Here is a 20,562-nt window from a genome sequence, read left to right as displayed (position 1 = left end):
TTATATTTGAAAGCTTTTAATTTAACAATAAGTCTTGTTCTAAAATCAGGAGGCAGCTGTTTGTAATCACACTGCTGTTCTCCAGACCTGCCACACTTCCTTGAACCATGTCACACTAGACACCAGTGCATTTGTATGAATGATACCACAAAGGAAGAGGCCAGCTGATGCATGCTTGCACTAGGTTTGAATAAAGTGTTGCCTGCTGTTCAGACATGGCTCCAGGTTACCTGATAATTAGTACTCCTGAGAGTTATTAAGCATACAAAACATCTAGCGCTCCTTGTCAAAGTTAGATTCTAAAGTAAAGTAAGCCTACAGGTTACTATACCCTTCTGTTATTGTTTCTTGATGAATACAACATGAAAAACCAATACAGACATCAGAATATTCCACATCACTTCACAAAGAGCATCTTTTTCCAAATGCTCAGGGGTTTCAAATGTTATTTCCTCAAAACTTGCAACAAAAAACTGTTCACGCTTGTCCCTATTTTATAAAAATGTAATGTACAAGGGGGCATTACTGGTCAATTGATTAGCTTTGGTTTCACATTAACCATCTAATGTCAAAAATCTCTGTCACAAAAAGATTTCTGTAGAGTCCGATTATGCCAACCATGCACAAGAAATTTATGTCAAAATTCACACTAATAGCAATTACAACAGACGATTCTAGATGCTTGAGACAGTTTCCTTGGGCCTGCAGCTCCCATTCCTGTAGATTTCCAGAGGCACACAACCCTGGCATCGCTGGCAGGCACCAGAGCAGCAGAAGCCCTGGGATTCTGAGAGTGCTCCTGGCTCTGGCAGCACTGGGACAGGAAGCCCTGCTCCTTTCACCATCCTCCTACTGCCGGGTGGGATCCTGCCTGCTGACAGCCAGCCGTTTCCAAACACTGCCTGACAGCGTGCTTGAATGTTTTCAGCCAGCATTCTTAACCTCTAATTTGTGAAAGAAAAATACAATCTGGCACCTTACTCCTCAAAAGCTGCCAATCTGTGCCTTACACAGTATTATACACAAGTCCAAAAACTGAACGGCACATGTAATGTACCAAGCTAATGCAATTTCCCTATTTGCTAAAACTCTGGCAGCCAAATAATTTGCTGGTATTCCCAAACCAACCTGTCTCCAATGGCATCACAAAGAATAATTTGTAAGCCTTTCAGTTACACTGAAATCATCTTAGCTCCTCATTTCACCAAACACAGGGTTACTTTACAAGTAACACTGAAATGTAGGGTCAATTCCACAAAATGAATGCACTCTTCCCTAAAAGCACAAGCTACAAGTAAATAATTTAGACTTGGTGTCCTTGAGATTTTTCCATATTTGTAAAACAAAAATTTTTTAATACCTGAAAAAATGCTTATTACTGCTTTCTTTCCAACAAAATTGGAAATATGTGCCCTGTGTGCAAATGCACCTATATTCACACTCTTCTCTGAAGATGCTGGCTCAGCACTCCCTGGATCTTCACATACAACCTAATATGCAGTCAACAAGACTGAACTCTACATTTTCTGGTTCATTATTAATTGTTTTAAGAATGTAATAACTGGCATGACATGAAGGACAGACTATGCACAACAAAAACACCCACTAGAACCACAAGCAGCTTAACAGAGATATTTTTTACTAACAAATTCTCATCCAAAGAGCAAAACCCAAAAATGTCAAAAAGACCAAATGGCACATTACAGAGTTGGAGCTGCCATAAGCACTGCCTGTACAAAAAAACCTCTGCTTCCTGAAATAAATGAGTTAAAATTATGCTTGTGGACAATTTCCACAGCTTCTTCCATAGAATGAAAGCCAGCATGCTAAAGAAGCTGCTGTTGAGGGTGTAATGGTTGTTTCTCTTCTATTTTCCTTTTTACTCTGAGCTAGTTACAGGCAAAATTTATTCACAGCCAGCTTGTACTGACTTAAAACAACACCCTAAAAAACAAGTATCCTCTCTCCTTCTTTGGTAGTCTGCTAGTCCAACAAACCCAACCTGAAGTTCAAGATTTCTAATTATTTGCAGCATTATTTCCTTTACTAGCAACCAAATATGGCAAAGGAGACTTTTCACAGTGCTCCCCTCCCTAAGTTTGCATATGTTTAATTCAGAAAATTATTCAAATGATAAGCAAGAAAGGACAGAGCCTGCACTTTACTTGCTATCTTGACTCTACACTGTTAATGGGAATATCAAACAGTAGAGATATTTTCATCAATAAAGTAACAAAATATGATGGAATTCATGCACACAGTATGTCTCTTGAAGCAATACATGCAATGTTTACATAAGTGTCTGAATGAGACAAATTGAGGCTGACAAATTGAATGGAGAAGCTGCAGAAACTATAAAGCCATCACATTGAAACATACTAAAAATTCTGTGCTTGCAGTTGTGTGCAGAAAAATAGTTTCTGTGCCTTGAGCATGCTAAGGATATCTAAGTAGGGCACATTTATGTTTAACTGACTTATCTACTTACTCATGCATTCCATTTTTTATTTTTTTTAATTTCAGTGTATTTCCTTTGACAAAAGGCTGATGCATGCTCACCGAAACATGCAAAATCTGTGAATGGGTCAGGTTGGAAGGCAGCACTGCAGGTCACCCAGTCCAATCTCCCTGCTCAAGTGGGGTCCCTTAGAGTATAGTATTAAGGATTCTGTCTGGATGACTTTTGAGTATCTTCAGTGATGGAGACCCCACACCCTCTCTGGGCAGCCTGCTCCAGTGTTTCATCACCTGCACATTAAAGAAGTTCCTACTTATGTTCAGGTGGAATTTCCTGTACATCAGTTTCTGACCACTGACTCTCTTCCTACTTCTCAGTACCAGCAAGAAGAGCCCAGATCCTTCTTGATACCCTCCCTTCAGATACCTATATAATATACATTGATAAGATCCCCTCTCAGTCTTCTCTTTTCCAGGCTAAACAGCCCCCAGACCCTCTTTAGTGACATGCTGCCATCCCCTGTTCTTCGCTCTTTGCTGGTCTACTTAGAGGAGCTCCATGACTTTTGTTACTGAGAGATCCAGAACTGAACTCAGCACTCCAGGTGAGATTGTATTAGTAAAAACTATATTAACTGTCTTTTTCCTTAGGATACATTATATATAGAGACTGAACTAACAGTGATGTTTGTAACACTGTAACACTGATGTTTGCCTTTCTATTTCAACCACGTCCTTAATCCTCAGTAAAAGAAAAATGTGCCTGCACAGCACATTGGTACCCTTCTGGTGGACTATTGCTCAAAAATTGCAAGTATTGAAACAGCCTATAATTTCTGTGTATAGAAAATATCACCTATATTCACTGCATCATTAAGACTTGCACTAGATGCTTGGAGCTACAAAGCATAAGGTGAAATCTCACCAACCTTAGCTATAGTCAATTTGCACCCAAGCAAAACACATGGAGCTCTAAAAAGCATCTGATCAGCAGCAATATAGAAAGTCTACCTTAAGACGAAAAGGATGCCCCTAATATATTCTTTTTCCCCTCCACTGTCTTCACAGACACATTTCAGAATCAAGTTACATCTCTCATGCAAGACAGATGATCAAGGATCCCACCCACACAAGTATTAGACCATGTTTTCTATTAGCCTCTTAGCAAACAGTGCCACCTCAAAACCTGTGAAGTGGAACAGACCAGGAGACTGACAGAGTTCTGGAGAATAAAGACACAATCATATCTGCTGACTGACAGGCTCTGAACACTCTCAGCAAGGAACCACACTCAGGCCTCAGTACAGCTGTAGATGGCCTGATGTGACCACATCACTCATGCACTTCTTACAGTTTTTGTTACCTTTTCCACTGCATTAAATTCAAACTTTTAAGTGAAGTCTTCCAGTCATAAATAGCCTGGTCAACTTGACAGTTCTCTACCATGGAGCTCTTCAAAGCCCCTCTGACCTTCTCCTAACTTTGTTCCCTCATAGATAAAACTTGCCTGCAATTACAGATATATCTTTGCACTTGAAGATGCAGAAAAAGGTCTTGCAAGAACAAAGGCTTGTTTTCGCTGTAATTTCAATTGGCAATGATTAGAGACAAACTAACATTAGAAAATGGTTCATCTTCTTGGATAAACCTTATAAAAAAAATTCCTTTAGCTTTTATTTGTGGCATCTCATTACAAACAGCAACTTAAAAGAACGACAAGTGTGATTTTGCATTACAGGATCCTCACTGCAACCTCATAACATAGCTCAGAACTGTCCCAAAGGCTGGATCCTGGCTGCATCACACTTCCAGCCTGCTTGCTACCTTCTTCTTGGAGGAGCCATTGAACAGCTGCTCAGGGGATGTTTCCAACAGCCACACATCCTCTTCTGCCCAAGAACTAGCAGGTAGCAAGAGATCAGGTCACTACCAACTTGTCCACATGAAAAGAGAGCAGAAGTCTTACAGCAATATCTTTCCTCCTGCTCAGTGGAACTGTCAGTAAAACTAAGCAGAGGTTTATCACATGCTGGATTAAGCTGTCACTCTAAAACTAAATTTCCCTCATCTGTGCTGATCAGGAAGTATTATAGCATCCATTTCACACCAGATCACATGGGTAAAGATGTGGATAAAATGTTTAGCTTTGGTCATGGCCAACTGAACACATATGTCATACTAATGCAATTTACAATGAAGTATTTATTTAGTGAAGTGAAAACATTGCAAACATTTATAATAACATCTGTGAACAAGCACTATCTGCAAAGTACAGGGCTAAAACAAAAAGCTCATCCCTCACAGACACTGCCACTTTGCACTCTTTCTTGGCTATCTGAATTAGCAGTTTTCTGCTCAACTCCATTCCACCTCCTGCTTTCAAAGGCATTTGCCAATCACGTCTAGATTATTATGAGAATTGTACAAGGCAAGAGCAAAGTCCACACAGTCTCTCTCTGACAAATGAAAATGAGGTTTTTTTTTAAATGAGAGGTTCTAATCCAAAGAGGAGAACTGAGAAAAAAGAGTAATTCTACTGCAGAAAAAAAACAGAAGTAAGATTACTTCAAAATCAGCTCCCCAAACCATTCTGTTGTTCACATTTTTTTTCTCCTGGAGGTGGGGGTGGTAAGAAGCAGATTTGAACATTTACTTTTTTCAGAAGAAATAGCTAGAGGAAAAAATGCAATACCATTATTCAAATGAGGTTCTTTCACCTTTAGCAATGGTCAGCTGAACACTAGGCTAGTTTGTTCTTCCTATTCAGAATAATTGGCCTAAAAACCAACAAGGCAATTGCAGTTAATCTAGTACTTAGCATACACTTAGCCACTGTTGCCAGACCTTAGAGAGCCCAGTTTGCAAAGCCTCTATTCTTCACAATTTTTTCCTGAATACCTGGAAACTATTTTTCAGAAACAATACAATTTCAAGAACTTGCACTGAATACACTATCAATTCCACTTCAACAGGCAATGTATGTTACATCAAACTCCATGAGCCAAGAATGAAATTTAAATTTATATTGAAAGAGTGTGAGGTATTAATGTGCAAACTCATACTATATTTTGGTCTCCAAATTAAGTTCACAGAGTCTACTGAGTCTGACAGTTCATAATGAAGCACCAGAAGTGTCCAAAGCTAAGATCACCCTGTCAATAATTTGCATTTGTCAATTACATTTATTTTGACAACAGAAGCAGACTACATCAACATGTATATTATATTTGGATAAATACAAAGAACTATTTTAAAATCCCTACTGGTGAGACTCAGGGGTTTTTCTGTTTTTCAATCTATCCTAAACCCACTTGCCTTTCCTTCCCTGCAGCTATCTAAAACATCAAAATACAGCATGAAATGAAGAGTAAGTTTACATCAAAATCTGATATTAAAAGTATTTTGCCATTCAGAACTAAATCAAGTAAAATTTACTATTACCCAAATGGTTCCCACAAAACAGCTTCAAAAATTTACTGCAGAAAGAAACTAATTATGTACCTTCACCATAGAAGAAGAAAGCAAGCTCAGGAATGGAGAAAAACGTTGCATATCACCATTAAACCAAAAGGAAAGAGCAGATGCCTTGCATCTGTGGTGTGCACCATAGTAAGAGATGTGCAACAAGGGGTAAACAAACACACAAAGAGTAATGACAGAATAAAGATACACTTTTTAAATTGTATGCTACACACAATTTGTACTGTAGCAGTGGGCTTCTTTTGATCATTTCTCTTCAGAAAAGACAAGAGAACAGCACCATACTTACTCAGCTTTCAATTTCAGATAACTTAAAAATTTAAAAATTCACCCTTATACAAGTCACAATTCTTTTCCATGCTAAATCAAGCACAGTTTTATGAAATATAAACAGTATTTTTTAAAGCTGATTTGAAATTCTCCATTTACTTTTTTAATGTTCATTTCTGAAGAGACTGTCTACTCATCACCTGGAACTCCCTGTTCTTGTACATTATATATTGAGCCAAGATCTGGTTCTGTTCTGTCCCACACACTGCTATAAAATAGTTGTACACAAGGCCACACTCTGGTCTGTGCAACACTGCCACAAATATGAGTAAATAATTTGGTTTGCAAGTTTGGTGTGTTACATGCAAAGAATTTAAAAATGCCAAATGTCTTCAAGTTGGTGGCATCCCTTGAGTTTTTTTCTATTCAATGTACATTGAATAAAAATCAGATTTTTAATGTTTAATCTGTAGAGACAAAATGTGTTTTTTAGTTTTATTTAAAATAATCTGTCAAAACTGCCAAAAGAAATCAAAAGAAAGAAATTAATTATTAATTAATTATTTGAAAATTCATATTTGAACTAACAAAAATTCCTTGAATAAGTATTTCAGCCCTACCTGAAAAAGGCATTTAGGAGATAATTAAGACACACATATTGCTGAAAGATGTGAACATTCATAAAAAATACACCATTTATAGGATAAGGCAATTAAAAAATTGTAGGAACTCTGTGTTACGTTGATTTTAAATCTGAGAGGTGACAAAAGTAATTTCCTGTATGACTAGCAATGACAATACTTCTGCTTTTATAGAACTTGAGAAACCAAATATTATTCACATTGCTTTCACTTTGCTTATCTTGACTAATTGTCTTTTTGATTCCTATTAACAACCGTTTTAGAGCTTATTATTACAAAGATTATAATACATGCTTTGTATGGGGAAAAAAGTTGCTTTCAGAAGGTGGCAAAATTAAGAACACTAAAATAAAACCTGAAGCCTTTTACCTTTCAGTCCCCTTTACAAACAAGTCAGTTGAATACTCATTATTGTAATTATTAAAAGATTGCTTAGTAAGATATGAAATGATTTGTTAGTGTCAGTCAGCTTCCCACTGGGTGGATTCATACTTTTCACTGCTATGGAACCTCAAGAACCAAAGAAAAGGGTGATATGACAAACTTTAGCACATTGAACAATTCCAGTATTAACCTGCAGCTGAGACAGGATCAGTCTCTAGAGCTGTCAAGCTGTCACACATGACTAGCACTGACTTCATTTAAACATTAATAAGGAGAGGGCAGCAGACAGCCCAAGTTAATGGCCAGCCCCCACAATGCAGCTTCTCCACAAGGCAGAAATGCTCCTGCAGGGCTCTGAAACTGCCTCTTGAACAGAGATCCTTTTGCTGCTTCCCACACAGCCCTCACACTCCAAAGGGAAAGAATAATTACTGCTCTCCCAGTCTTTAGGGAGACTAATTACCCATCTCCAGTAATATTTATTATATTTATGGCTCCTTTAGCTAAATGATCAAACAAATCCACAGAGTTAGATTTCTCAATTTAGCAACTAGGTAATGCAAAGGAATCACAAGCCTTATCTTTCATATCATTAGTTCACACTGTATCTTGATAACAAACATCATAACATCATCTGAAACCCTCTGTTTTTAAAATGTTTAAAAAGCTAGAAAATGTCTAAGGATATTTGTGACTTTTCCAAGCATGCATACTCAATACATGTTAAAAGAACCCATTTCTCGAAATTTTGTTCGTGCAAAAGATGGAAGAGAAGAATAAAGTAAAAGTAAGGAAGTAAGCAACTCAACACAAATTAAATAACAGTGGACTTAAACAAAGCCATTTTCTCCAGACTGACACTGGATTTCCATTTGGAAAGCAAATTTGTGTCTGAAGAAAGCAGTAGTTTATGCAGAAATAGGTACCATATTTTCAAGCTATCATAACATTTTTCATCTATGAGTTTGTTGAAGAATGACTAGAACATGAGTAAAGCTACATATGATTAAAGAATAATATGCCAAATAAAAATAAATAATTTGGAAGGTAATTAAGACTAATAAAACCAAAAGTCACAGCAGTTTCCTTTTCCACCTTCTTTTAAAGAAGGAAAAGTACCCACACAAAACTGCTGCTGCAGCCAAGGTTGTGTGAGGCTGACATTCTCTTAAATGACTACTGGAATCACATTATATATTCTGTTGTGTTGCTTTTACATGCATTAGGTATTCCTCTAGTCTCCTTTTGACTCAAGAAAGCTTATGGGCCCTGTGATGCAGGAAAAGAAACCAGTCTTATAAAATTAAAATCCAATACCATTTCAGATATCCTATCACTGTCTCTCTTATACTCAGATGATACAAAGCTAGAATTTTTCATACCCCATCTGGGCAAAAACCCACCACAAGCAAAACATCTTTAGCAGTGCTCTTTCTCTCACTCACAGAAAATTCTGTAAATGGCTGGCAATAATACGTGTGCGGGTTTTGTAAATTTATTTAGAAGTAAAATAAAAATATTCTACACTGTCTATCCCAAGGAAGCCACAGATTAATAATGAAGGAATCATAATGTAAAAATACTATATCTCACATATGCATAAATGCAAATCAAAGAATAACTTTCATGCAAATTAGATGATGCACTTTAAATTTAGTAAACTAAGATACATATGTTGTCTCTGAGGAAAAACAGAGAAATTATTCCACTAATACCATGACTGTTCAAGACATCTTCAAAGGGTAAAGAAAGAACAAAAAAAACAGAAGGGAACAGAGCTGCACAACACCCAATACTTTCTGTACCAAGTAAAAGACAGAGTGCTTAGAAAATACGAACTGCAAAAGATGGGGTCTCCAAACCAACAGAATTCTGCATACTGCTCCAAAGATACAACCATCAAGATCTGTAACATTTTCTTCCACACCCTTGAAAGGAGTTGAAGAAAACAGAAGCATGCTAAACAATGTGATAGACTCTGAAAGAAGAGACAGAAAGCAACTAACAAGAAGAAAGTATGAAGGAAGAAGGAGAAAGAAGAAGAAGGAAGAAGAAAAGAAGTTGTTGTTCAAGGTGTAATACACAAAAATACATCCTTCCAGTGAGAGTGAAAAATAGCCACAATAAACGAGAGAGAAAACTCTTCCTAAATCACAAATTCATCAAGCCACTAAGAACACAGGGAGTTATGTGTCTTATCACTCCTTGTCTGCTGTGTTTGTCTCTATCAAAAGCAAAATTAATCATTTTTTTTAAACTGCATGAGTCAACTTCAGAATGGTCAATAAAACAAACTAATGGGAAATACAAATGTAAAGTGATGCTATCACTCCTAATTTTATGAAGCTAGGACTGATGAAAAAATGAGCTGAACTGAACAACTGTAGGAACAAAGTGAAGTAATTTTAGAATTCAAATAAAAATCCAACACCAGCAAAATTTAGAAGACATACAGGATTAAAGTAATTTCCACCACCTCTCTGTCCCAGAGGACCCAGTGCACCACTATAATCACTCACTCTCCTGAAAGCAGAGCAGAGTTCTGTGGGGAAAGGGCACAACAACCCCCAGAAAAATCAAGAGTCTAATGACCTTTTCTATTTAAATCAGGACATTTACTTGCACTGCAGTAAACAAAAATTATCAATACCCATTGTACTTTAAAAAGCCCCTAACAAAGCCACAACTCTTTAACTGCATCATTTTACTGCCCTTATGTACATTATTAAATTCAATTCTACCTTACCAAAAACTTCTGTGCCAGAGTCATGTTTCACCTCACTGCTCAAAACCCTGGGAGATAAAAGCCTTCCTGCTTTGCTACTGATAAATGCAATACTAGGCACTGTATCTAAGAAAATGGGTATGGATCACTATCTTATTTTATTGTCTTTACTATGTAGTAGGTGCAGAGAAGAAAATTTTCTACCACAAAACTTAGCATGTTTTGGTAAGACTCCTTTCCTTCAGGAGTCACAATTGACTTCTCCATTTTTTCAAAACTTAGCTTAAAAGAAAATAACTCAACTGCAATGCTCACATGTTAAAAATCACTGATAATGTTTCCAACATCACACAACTGAAAAAACAATTTCTTACCATGCCGAAAAGAAAAATAAAAGTAATTTTTGACTGGTGTTTTAAAATAAGATTTTTCTAAAGCTATCAAACTTAATTGACCACAAATCTCCGAAACAGTCAAGCAATATACATACCTGAAATTGGAATATTCTGTGATACTGACAGTTGTACATCTCCAGTCCCAGGTGGCATGTCAATCACTAAATAGTCCAGTTGACCCCAGTCAACCTAGAAGACAACAATATAACTATATGTGGAGATTTACATGTTTTTATTTAGAGCACTTTGTGTTTTAGTGCTGATCTTGTCTCTTGTCATGTCAACAAATGAACCAAATGAGTACCTAAAAGAGTAATGCTGAGGTGTCCTATTAGTCACACTTTCAGTACAGGATCAAGACATTATTTTCCTGAGACACAATCTCTGATGATCCCTCAAAACTATGAGTGCAACTTTATCATTAATTTCATTGCCATTATTATTTAATTATTTCCCTCCCAAAAATTAGCAAAAACTTAATATGTTTACTTTGTCACTGCTTAATCATGGGTTAAAGCAAATGTTAAGTAAAACTTGGGCTAAAAACTAGGGGTTTGCCAACAAATGTCACTTAGGAGTTATTTCCATTAATTTAGGACACTTTCCTTCCTTCATAACACTTGTTGAAATTACATAGTTTATTAACTACATACATATTTAGCCTTTTTTCTGTATTTTGTTGCTATGAATTTAGAGCTATCAGTACTGGATTTTCTTCTAGGAAAAAGAGGTGCTGGGAGAAAAGGAAAATAAAGAAACAGAACACCCCAGATTTGTTAAATTAAAATCACCAGGTACAATTATACAGAGTGACAACATTCTTACCCCAAAATTTAAAAAGCTACACATCAAATGATACTAAACATCAAATGAGAGCACCCATTAAAGATATTAGATTCCATTATGAGAATGCTGTGATTACTCACTTTTTTTTCTAGGACAGATTTTCTAGGAGAGCCAAAAAACTCCCTAGAGCATGGTGCACCAAGATAAATGTTCTCTTAATGAGAACAGAAATTATCCTAGGCCTACTCTATATAATGGACAGCCTACCTATACTTTATCTAAACATTTCCCAACAAATATAATGAAATTATATGGTATGTTTCTGATTCACCCAACATATACAAGATACAATTGCATGAGCTGCTTTAAAACAGGAAAATGCCAAACTAGAACACTGTATTTTAACTATTTCCTCAAGTGTTATTTTGACAGAAAAAAAAAAAAAAAAAAAAAAAAATCATTAATTTGCCAGTCCTCTAGTTATTGCCAGGAATACTCGACCCTGTCAGGGTAACACCCATTCATTTTCATTCAGTTCTTGTATGGATGATGATCTTCTAGGGAAGCACATTACACAAGAAATCCAGATCACTAACCCACTATGCCCTTCAGTGAGAAACTGAATTTTTCAAGGCAGATTGAGGAAGAAGGAAGATTTCAGAGCACTTATGAGAGGACAGAGATGGGAAACGTTAGCTGAAAATTCTAATTTTAGATGTCTGAACTAAGGACTCTCAGGCACACCTCCCTTTTCTCATTTTCTATACAAAGGCTCCAGGAACACTAAACCATGCCTAAGACAATCTAGCTAAACAGGAAATACCACTCACATTAACTACAGCAAATGCTGTGCTTTTTCACATTTGATATTGATCTATGTCAACTACAATATCCACAGTTTGTCCAAAAAAGACATATCTAGCAGACTTCTAAAATCAATTACCATTCATAATCAGATTGAGACTATATAAACCCAAAGGAAAACTACATATCTGTGCAAAAATATACATAATAAAACAATCACGGGTAGAGAAACTGTTTGATCTGGGGAAAAAAATCTGGATTTTACTTTGGTTTTCTTAACTAATCTTGCTTAGTTATTCACTGATAAATGCCAGTACCAATGAAAGCCTCCTGGTCCAGTAAAAACCACTTTACTCACATGAAGGCATGAATTCCAAATTTCTACTTTTTCTAATGAAAAATCAATAAAGGTGAAATTTTGAAACTTTATATAGATGTAGTAGTTTACAACATTAATAAAGCCACATTCCTTGAAGATTTGCCACTAAACACAAAGATCTTCTGTAAGTAACATGCATAAATTTGCATACAATATGCAAATTCCAAAACTTTCATCATAATCACGCCATTTTGAAATGCTAGGTAGGTGTAGGCAGTTTTAGTTTTAAAAATGGATTAATGGATCAATTCAAAATACCTCCCCCTTCCCACATCTTTATGAAGCCTTATTCTGGTGTCTTTTGTTAACTCCAGATAGATACATATATATATATATATATATATATATACACACACACGCACAATATATAATATAATTCCAGTAATCATATTCTCCTTCCTTAAATGCTTCTAAAAAATACAATGAATAAATGGTTTCTTGCTTTCTGCCTTGCAGCAAGATGCAGTCTGGACAGCACTACTATCCTTCTAACACAGTTTCTGATCACTTTGTCTGCCAAAAACACTTGGTTCTTGGATATATTCTTGGGAAAAAACCTTCGATATTTAGTATTTTTCACCCCTTTTATCCAGGAGCTCAAATTCAAGTCCTTTTATAGGGACAGCACTGCCTTATGGAATAGTGCAAAACAATCCAAATCTCACCCTTATCAGAGGTAACTGGAATTAAAAATATTTTCTCCTCAAGCTAAAAGCTGTCTGGTTTTGCATATACTTGCAGACCTTACCTTTAAGTTAGCTCCTCCTATGAAACAGTGACTTTCTAGGCTTGACCTAGAGCTTTTCTTTTCAGCCTTACCAAGTGTTTAGTTCTTCCAAACTCTTCAAGTACTATTCTCCATCAGGTTCTATGTGATCACCCAATGTACCAAGCAAATGCCAAGTAGTTGTGCAACACTATAGGAGGTGACCACAAACACCAGCAGCTCAAAGCCTCTCCTAGACATTCAGATTTGTGGAGATACACAAAGTTTTGCTCAATAATTTACTTTTAAAATTTACTCCACATTGTAACAGGGGAGAAAGCGTACAGAAATCAGAGGGCACCAGAGTTTTCTGCCTCAAGCTTCCTTAGTAAGCAACCCCATAACATCCAGCATGTACTTTCTGGATTGTCCTACAACTAATGATGTCTAATAAAGTTAAAAACCTTTGAAAACTCCAGTTAATAAAGGAGTCCTGCACACATGGTGAATCTCATGGTAAATCTCATTGCTAGGCAACAGAAAAAATACTCTGTTAACACATAGTGTAATTAAATTATAACGCTTTATTTAATTTATGGCAGTGTAAACATCTTATTTCACATACTTTCTTCAAATTCATGGATTGAAAAGAAAAAGAAATTACCTGCCTATCAGGTTAAGTGCAGTCTGCTTTAATACTTACAAATTCAAGCACAGAAAACTGAAGAAGCTACACCATTCCAGCAGCAGTGGAGAGGACATCTTGCCGCTGTGTACAGTAGGAGGAAGACAGGCTTTTGTCCCACAGGTTCAGAAAAAGTGATAGTAAAGATGCCAAGGTCCTTAAGTACTGAATAAGAGAACTACCCTCCACAAACCTCTCTGAGCCACTGCAGGTGGTGCTGAACTGGTGAAAATCAGTGGCAAATTAGATTGGAAAATCAATCCTAATTAAAACTAATCTTAGGAGTTTTTTTTTTTTAATGTAGTCAAGTAATTATCCTCAAAATTTCATTTTCCTCTTGTCATTTGTAATTCAGTGCAAGAAGGGAGAGCTGCACCAAAATGATATAGCCATAATTTCTGGAAAGAACTGAACTAGTCAATTTGCCTAATAGTGAGCAGTAGTGTCTAAACATACAGGTTTGCTCAGACTTGGGTTAGGGAACACTGCACATAACCCCATTTCTCACATTGGACTTCCTCTTATTTGCTCCTATTCTGCAAGTATTGGATGACATTCAGTTCCTCATCCACCACCCTCCCACAGGAATAAAGTAGTAAGAAAATCTTTTATTAAACACATTACTGAATGTAATTTGGATAATTTGTTAAAGGAGTGTACACTTTATTTAATGGCAGAAGAGATTCCAGGTCTCTTACTAAATGGCAACATAGAAATAAAGAGGGGAAAGATATTTTAATTAAATTTAGAACTGGAACATAAAATCAGGAGTGGCTTTTTGAAATCTACTATTGCCATTAATTCAACATTATTAAAATGGAACACATAATCAGACTGTGATATAAAACACTAATTTGAATGCAAATCCTGTTTATAAGCAACAATTTACCAAATCAGGACCACTGTCCTCATGTTCTCAATGAGTTCCAAGAAGTGTGTCTGTATGCAAATGTGGTTTCACACAAGAAAATGAGCTCAGATTAACAGCACATTAGAGTGAATGAGTTCCCTTTGCAAGCAATAGGCAGACAGGGCTACAAAAGCCTGCCTTGTAGCATCTGAAATCTGTCAGCACCTTTGCATGTACAAAGGTGTTAATGTCTTTGCCCCTCTAATGTATACAGTGTGTAAAACATTTCAAAGCATAGAAATGTAATTGCATTTTCCTTAAGCACAGCATTCATCTTTTTATAAAAAGGTTTAACTTGACATATATTGTTAAGCAAAGTAATTAAGTGCCATGTGCTTCTGTGTATTCTCCCTTGCTCAGAAACCCCACGAATGTTTCTATGTAAATTACTTTAATCAATCATTCTGTTTATGTGACAATCCATAATCAAAATACCAGATATGCATTTTGAGTAGGGGTTCTAAACAGCAAGCTAAACACAAGGTACAATGCAGAGATACAGATGACATTTTTGCTGAGGAATGAAGCCTGAGCATCCTCTGTGCATGAGGCAGAAATGATAGAGCATTATAACAGAAGAGGGATTGCTACTTATGATTTTGAAGTAATCCTCATGCTTGGTTGTTTGGTAAATAACAGAAGATATTATTTATTTGTTCTTCTTAAGAGGAATACATGCAGAGTTACAATTATTATGCAGGTGCAGACTTGGCAGCAGCCAGCCAAACTCTGAACACCAGTATCAGAAAAACAGAAAAGCTACACTGCAGGCAGCCTAAGTTCTATTCCTGCCAGATCCATCCTCCTCTCCTAAACTACTTTATGCATGTGTTAACGATTTAATACAGGCAAACAGCAGAACAAAGTAAAGGTAAGAAATTGTGTTCCTAAACAAAGATTCATATACCTATTCACATGCACTTATATATTAAGATAAAACACGCATTTAAAATAAAAAACACATATTTTTAGATAGAATATATATTTAAAAATAATTCCTTAAAAAATTACTTACAAGATGCTGCTTAGACACACATACAGATATTAGGAACAAGTAAATAGTTTCAGAGTGTAAGCAAACAGATAATTTAGGAACAGTTTAATGAAACATGACATTTTAATCTAATTTTTAATGTACTTTCAGAAGTAATATATAAAGAAATGAGACGTTCCCCAGATACAAACTAGAAGATTTTTAGCCCTATGGAAACTTTCTCTTGGGTAGTATCGTAACAGGATATGGCACAGTGCTTAACACAACTCGACATTTTCTGAACAAACACAACTGCCCCTCCGACTTGTCCTCTGATGCTTAACCAATCTCAAAACTGCACAATGCAACACCATGAAAAAAGAGATGCACTGCAACAGTTCAAATTCCCCCTAAGGTTTTTATGAGCAGTCTGCTCTGCCAAGTTCAGAGGGAAACTGAGGTGAAGCATAAGAATAGTTTGCTACAAAGGCATCCACAAGGAGAAGGAAATTCTTTCTCTATATAGGTTAAGAGTAACTTATAGAAATAAGTGCCTAGGAAGAATGCTGTTCAATTAAACAACCAATACAGAAACTAGCCTCCTCCTCTTCCTCCCTGTTGGCTTTCAAATAATGTTAAGAACTGAAGGCAATCTGAAGTTTTCTGTCACCTTCATTTGTATAACCAACAAAACTAAACCCCTGCCAGAAAGCAACAATAAGAGCTTATTCTCTATGGTGCTCCAGGAGACAGGAAAGCACTCAACACTAAGCTTCTTCAGGAAGCCCAGTCAATATCAGAACAGCTTGAAGGGAAGATGGAAGGCAGCTGTGGGGCAGTCTGGAATGTCCACAAGAGTCTGGGGATGATCTCTGGGGTTGACTGCCAAGGAATAATTCTGATGAAGACTATATCAACACTACCACACATAAAAGGCTCTTCCTCTAGGTGCAAGCTCTCACTACAAAGAGCTTTTGTGGACTGTGATTCCTATTTCCCAGAGTCTGTTCTTCAAAAGATGACAGTTTGGAAAGCAAATTTTCATTATGCAGTCCAGAGACTGATCATTGGTCTGCTGCTCTCTCTACCCTTGAGCCACAGGCTGCAATACATAATTTGAAGAAACTTTTCTTTAGAAATACACCATGGGTTTGTTTGGGGTTTTTTTGCCAGGTTCTACAACACAGAGCTGCCTGTAGTTCAGCTGCTGAATAATGACAACAGGAAAAGAAACACAGAATAAGTAAGTGTCTACTCCTATGTTTTTTTGCAATAAACATAAGCTCAAAAGTTAAGTGAAGGCAAACAAATGAGAAGAAACTGGGCTAGCATCAGATCTTCTAAGTAAACTAATCACCAGGTTGATACAGCTATGTTAAAAACATCATCTAAACCACAAATTCTCTTGAGTTCTCCTTACTAATACACAAGAGCAAAATCATCGTTTAGCTATCAAACCCAAAGCCAAACAATACATTTTTAAGCCAGTATTATCAGGACCCAACTTAAGCTCAAAAAATTTATATAAGCTCTCTGAATCAGATTTTCCCTAAAAGAACAACAAAGAAATTATTACAAGTGTTTGCAACAAATATCAAAAAGAAGAAACTTAATAAGCCCACACCCCATATGTACTTCAGGCTATACTTCTATAATGATGTTAAAAGACTGAATACTTGAACTATGCAATGGAAAGCAATGCTCCTAAATTGCTTAGTATTTTATTTAACTTCCTGAAGTTGCAGTTCATTTTCTAGTACAAGGAAAAAAATGTGTAAATTCCTTATTGGGGTACCAATAGACTATTTATAGGTACCATTTCATGGCCATCACTAAAACAATGATTTTAAATCAGCACTTACACTAAAAATTATTAAATTAAAAATGTCAGAAAATGCTGCTTCTCAACTACAATGTACAATGCTTTTTTTGTACAGAAAAGGGAATTTCTACAGAGGCCAGTCTAATGCCTTCTGAAAAAGGATTACTGGAAAAAGTAACATGATAGGTGTCATTCAAGTAACTTAAAATGCTGCTGAAGAAAATGCTCCAGTATTACCATAAACAGTGCAACATAAAAACTAAAATAGAATCAATTAGATGTAGACCACTGAACAGAGGCCAAAAGACAGTAAATCTCAATACAGAACATAATGTTCTCTTGGTGAGAAACTACCAGGTTTTCAAATAACTAGCCTTGAGTTGAAACATGAATTTTAAATAATAAAACACTGGATTTTTTAAAAAGAATCTGTTTTCCACAACTACGGATTAAAATTTGTCCTCCAAAATTTCTGTATTGAAATTCACAAGTACATCTTTCGCAGTCACTGAATTCAAAAAAGTCACCTCTTGCAAATGAAGTCAGTGTTGGATAGTCTCCTTGAATTATCTCAAAGTACAAAAATCAATACTTCCAACAAGAAGTAACAACAGGGCTGCACAAAACATAGAACCTTTCAACTCTACAGGAAGATTGAAGATGATAAAAGAGTGTGAAAAAAGAAGGTAAGCAAGAGTATGTATGAGAGTGAACAGAGATTCATAACCATGGGACTGATTCTGGCAAAAAAAATGCCTTTAGGTGAGAAAGCTGAAAGAAAAATTACACATACATTTCCTTACAAATAACAGAACACAGAAAGGATGTTAAAGACAGATGTAAAATCAAGACAGTCATTAAAGACACAGACAAGATGTAAAAATAAAAACCAATACATTTTAAAACTGCACACATTTTGTAGTCACACATATACCATAGCCACAATTTAAAGATATTCTGAATGTCATATTCCTGGAGTAGTAAGAGCATTTACTATGAATTAGACAACAGATAATCTGTTCAAGTGTCAAATTGTACACTGCTAAAATAACTGCTATGCTCACAGAACCATGCTTTTCCATTCACCAGTGTCCTCAGTTAAGAATCTTCAACAATAAAAGTATTACTGGTCTTCTAAGCCTAATTAATTTACTGAAGGCACTGATACCATGAGTTTCAGGGACATCCAGAAATTAATACCAAGCAAAGGAGAATCTTCAGAAAAAGAATTTTAAATGGGTGTCCACTTTAGTTGCATAGTAAGAGCTGGATTCCAAAGGCAGCATTCTGCCAGGAGAACATAATCTTTCTTTTAAAATATACTATTAATGGAGTAAAACACAGTAGGAAGTAAAACATCTTCTACAGCTTCATAAATAGTACAAAAAAGCAGTTTTTTCTTTGTTAGGGAGGGGGAGGGTAGAAAAAAGCCCCGTGACACTCATCTCTGGTACCTTAAGCACAATTACTTTACGTTTGTGTCAATCACTTGGCATGTGAGAAATAATCACTTTCTACAAAGAATACTGGTACAAAACCTGCTGCTATTCTTGGATATCTGCAGTTATTTTCTGTGAGCAAAAGAGATATGGGAGGATGGTTTGAGTGAAGGATCAATCTGTCAGCTTCCAACAGACAGAATGCCAGCTGGATTATTAAAAAGAAAAGAAACAACTCTATGCAGTTTAACATCTATTAACTCAGTATTAATTGAAAAAATAATATTTATACAGTTACATTCATAGTTATTTAATAAGTAAAATTAATGTGTACTGCAAAAAATGTGTCAAAGTTCAATCAATATTCCAGGACAGTGAGGTTCCACTTCTGTTTTTATGAAAAAGATGAAAAAGAAAGGCTGAAAAATGGGAAAAAAAAGAACATGCTCAAAAAGCAGCTTTGGTGAGCTCCACCTACACATTCTCCCTAACATCTTGACTGCTCAGGAAGGGAAATAGAAAATCTCCATTGAGCATAAAATTTCAACCTGAAGCCCATTTGGGATCCATTAATTATACACACATTTGTGGGAAAGAAGCAAGTCTTACAATCTAGCAGGTACTCTCTAAATGCACCTGCCACTGGCAACACTGACTGAGCACATGTGACCATTAAATAACAGAAAAATCAAACCAGAAACAAAATTGCAAAGCCTGTGGTTCTGCTGTTATAATAGCAACTGCTCAATATCACATTTAGACATATGAGAGAACCTACCTATGAATGGGAATATGTCAGTTTTCACTTCCCAGGCAGGTGGTATCTAGCTTGATAAAACTGTGCAAGCAAAATGCAAAAGCCACAGAAGCCATGATCCTATATATGGCCAGCAGCTAAGCTATTCACCTAGAAAGCTAAAGCTTCAAGTTAACTGAATTTCCTGCACAGATGGCCATGCTGCCCCTACACACTGAGTCCTGGCCTCAGGAATCATGCACATCTAGCTGTAGCCCAGAGGGTTGTGACTGCTGCATGTGACTGCAGGACACTCTATAGGGTGGCAGGCAATACAGCCTTAAATGCTGAACTGCTAAAGTAACCAAACTTGCACCTCTCACCTCCAGGCTTCCAGGGCTGTCACTATGAGCAGAGAATAAGCCTGTGAAGTTCAGCTGAAAGAAGGATCATGGCACATAACAGAGATGCTCAGTTTTGGCTTTAAATCTTCACTCCACACCGTTGTCCAATAAGGTTACAGGACAGAGACAGAATGTGAGCTGTTCCCACAGGCTTTTCCTTATAGCCCTCTCATTCAACATCTTCAGCACCACTTAATTCCACTTGGCAAACCTACTCCAACTGACTTACACCATTAATTTCCCCTTATTCCAAATAATGCTCTAAACTTCACCACTCCAAGATAGAGCACCTATTCTGGTGAGGCACTGCCAAAGTCTGAAGGTACCTCCAGGAGGGGTAAGTAATCCCTCAGTACCACTGAGAATAAGTGATGCATTCTCACCACATCAGGTATGCAGTGACTCCAGGCTAAGCTTTGGTTTAACTTTTCATTCCTGCAGGCAGGACACCAGACTCTTAGGCACAGCACAGCCATTCCCATGTCCCTTTTTGCATCTAACTAACAGCAGCTAGAAACAAAGAACAAACCCTCTTATTAGTGGAGAAGAACAGAGCAAGTAGAAGA

At 36.5% G+C, this 20,562-nt stretch overlaps 1 protein-coding gene across 4 annotated transcripts in view; it reads right to left on the bottom strand.

Annotated features, from left to right (window-relative positions):
- Positions 1–20,562, bottom strand: part of NUBPL (NUBP iron-sulfur cluster assembly factor, mitochondrial) — a 79,464-nt gene that overhangs the window by 19,516 nt on the left and 39,386 nt on the right. For all 4 annotated transcript variants that reach the window (XM_079309065.1, XM_079309066.1, XM_079309067.1 and 1 more), the window contains one exon: positions 10,448–10,541. In XM_079309065.1, the coding sequence (XP_079165191.1) occupies positions 10,448–10,541 (94 nt within the window). The remainder of the gene's footprint in view (positions 1–10,447; positions 10,542–20,562) is intronic.

The sequence above is a fragment of the Erithacus rubecula genome, assembly GCF_903797595.1.
Source record: "Erithacus rubecula genome assembly, chromosome: 6".
Lineage (NCBI taxonomy): Eukaryota > Metazoa > Chordata > Aves > Passeriformes > Muscicapidae > Erithacus > Erithacus rubecula.
This window is presented reverse-complemented; position numbering and strand designations above follow the sequence as displayed.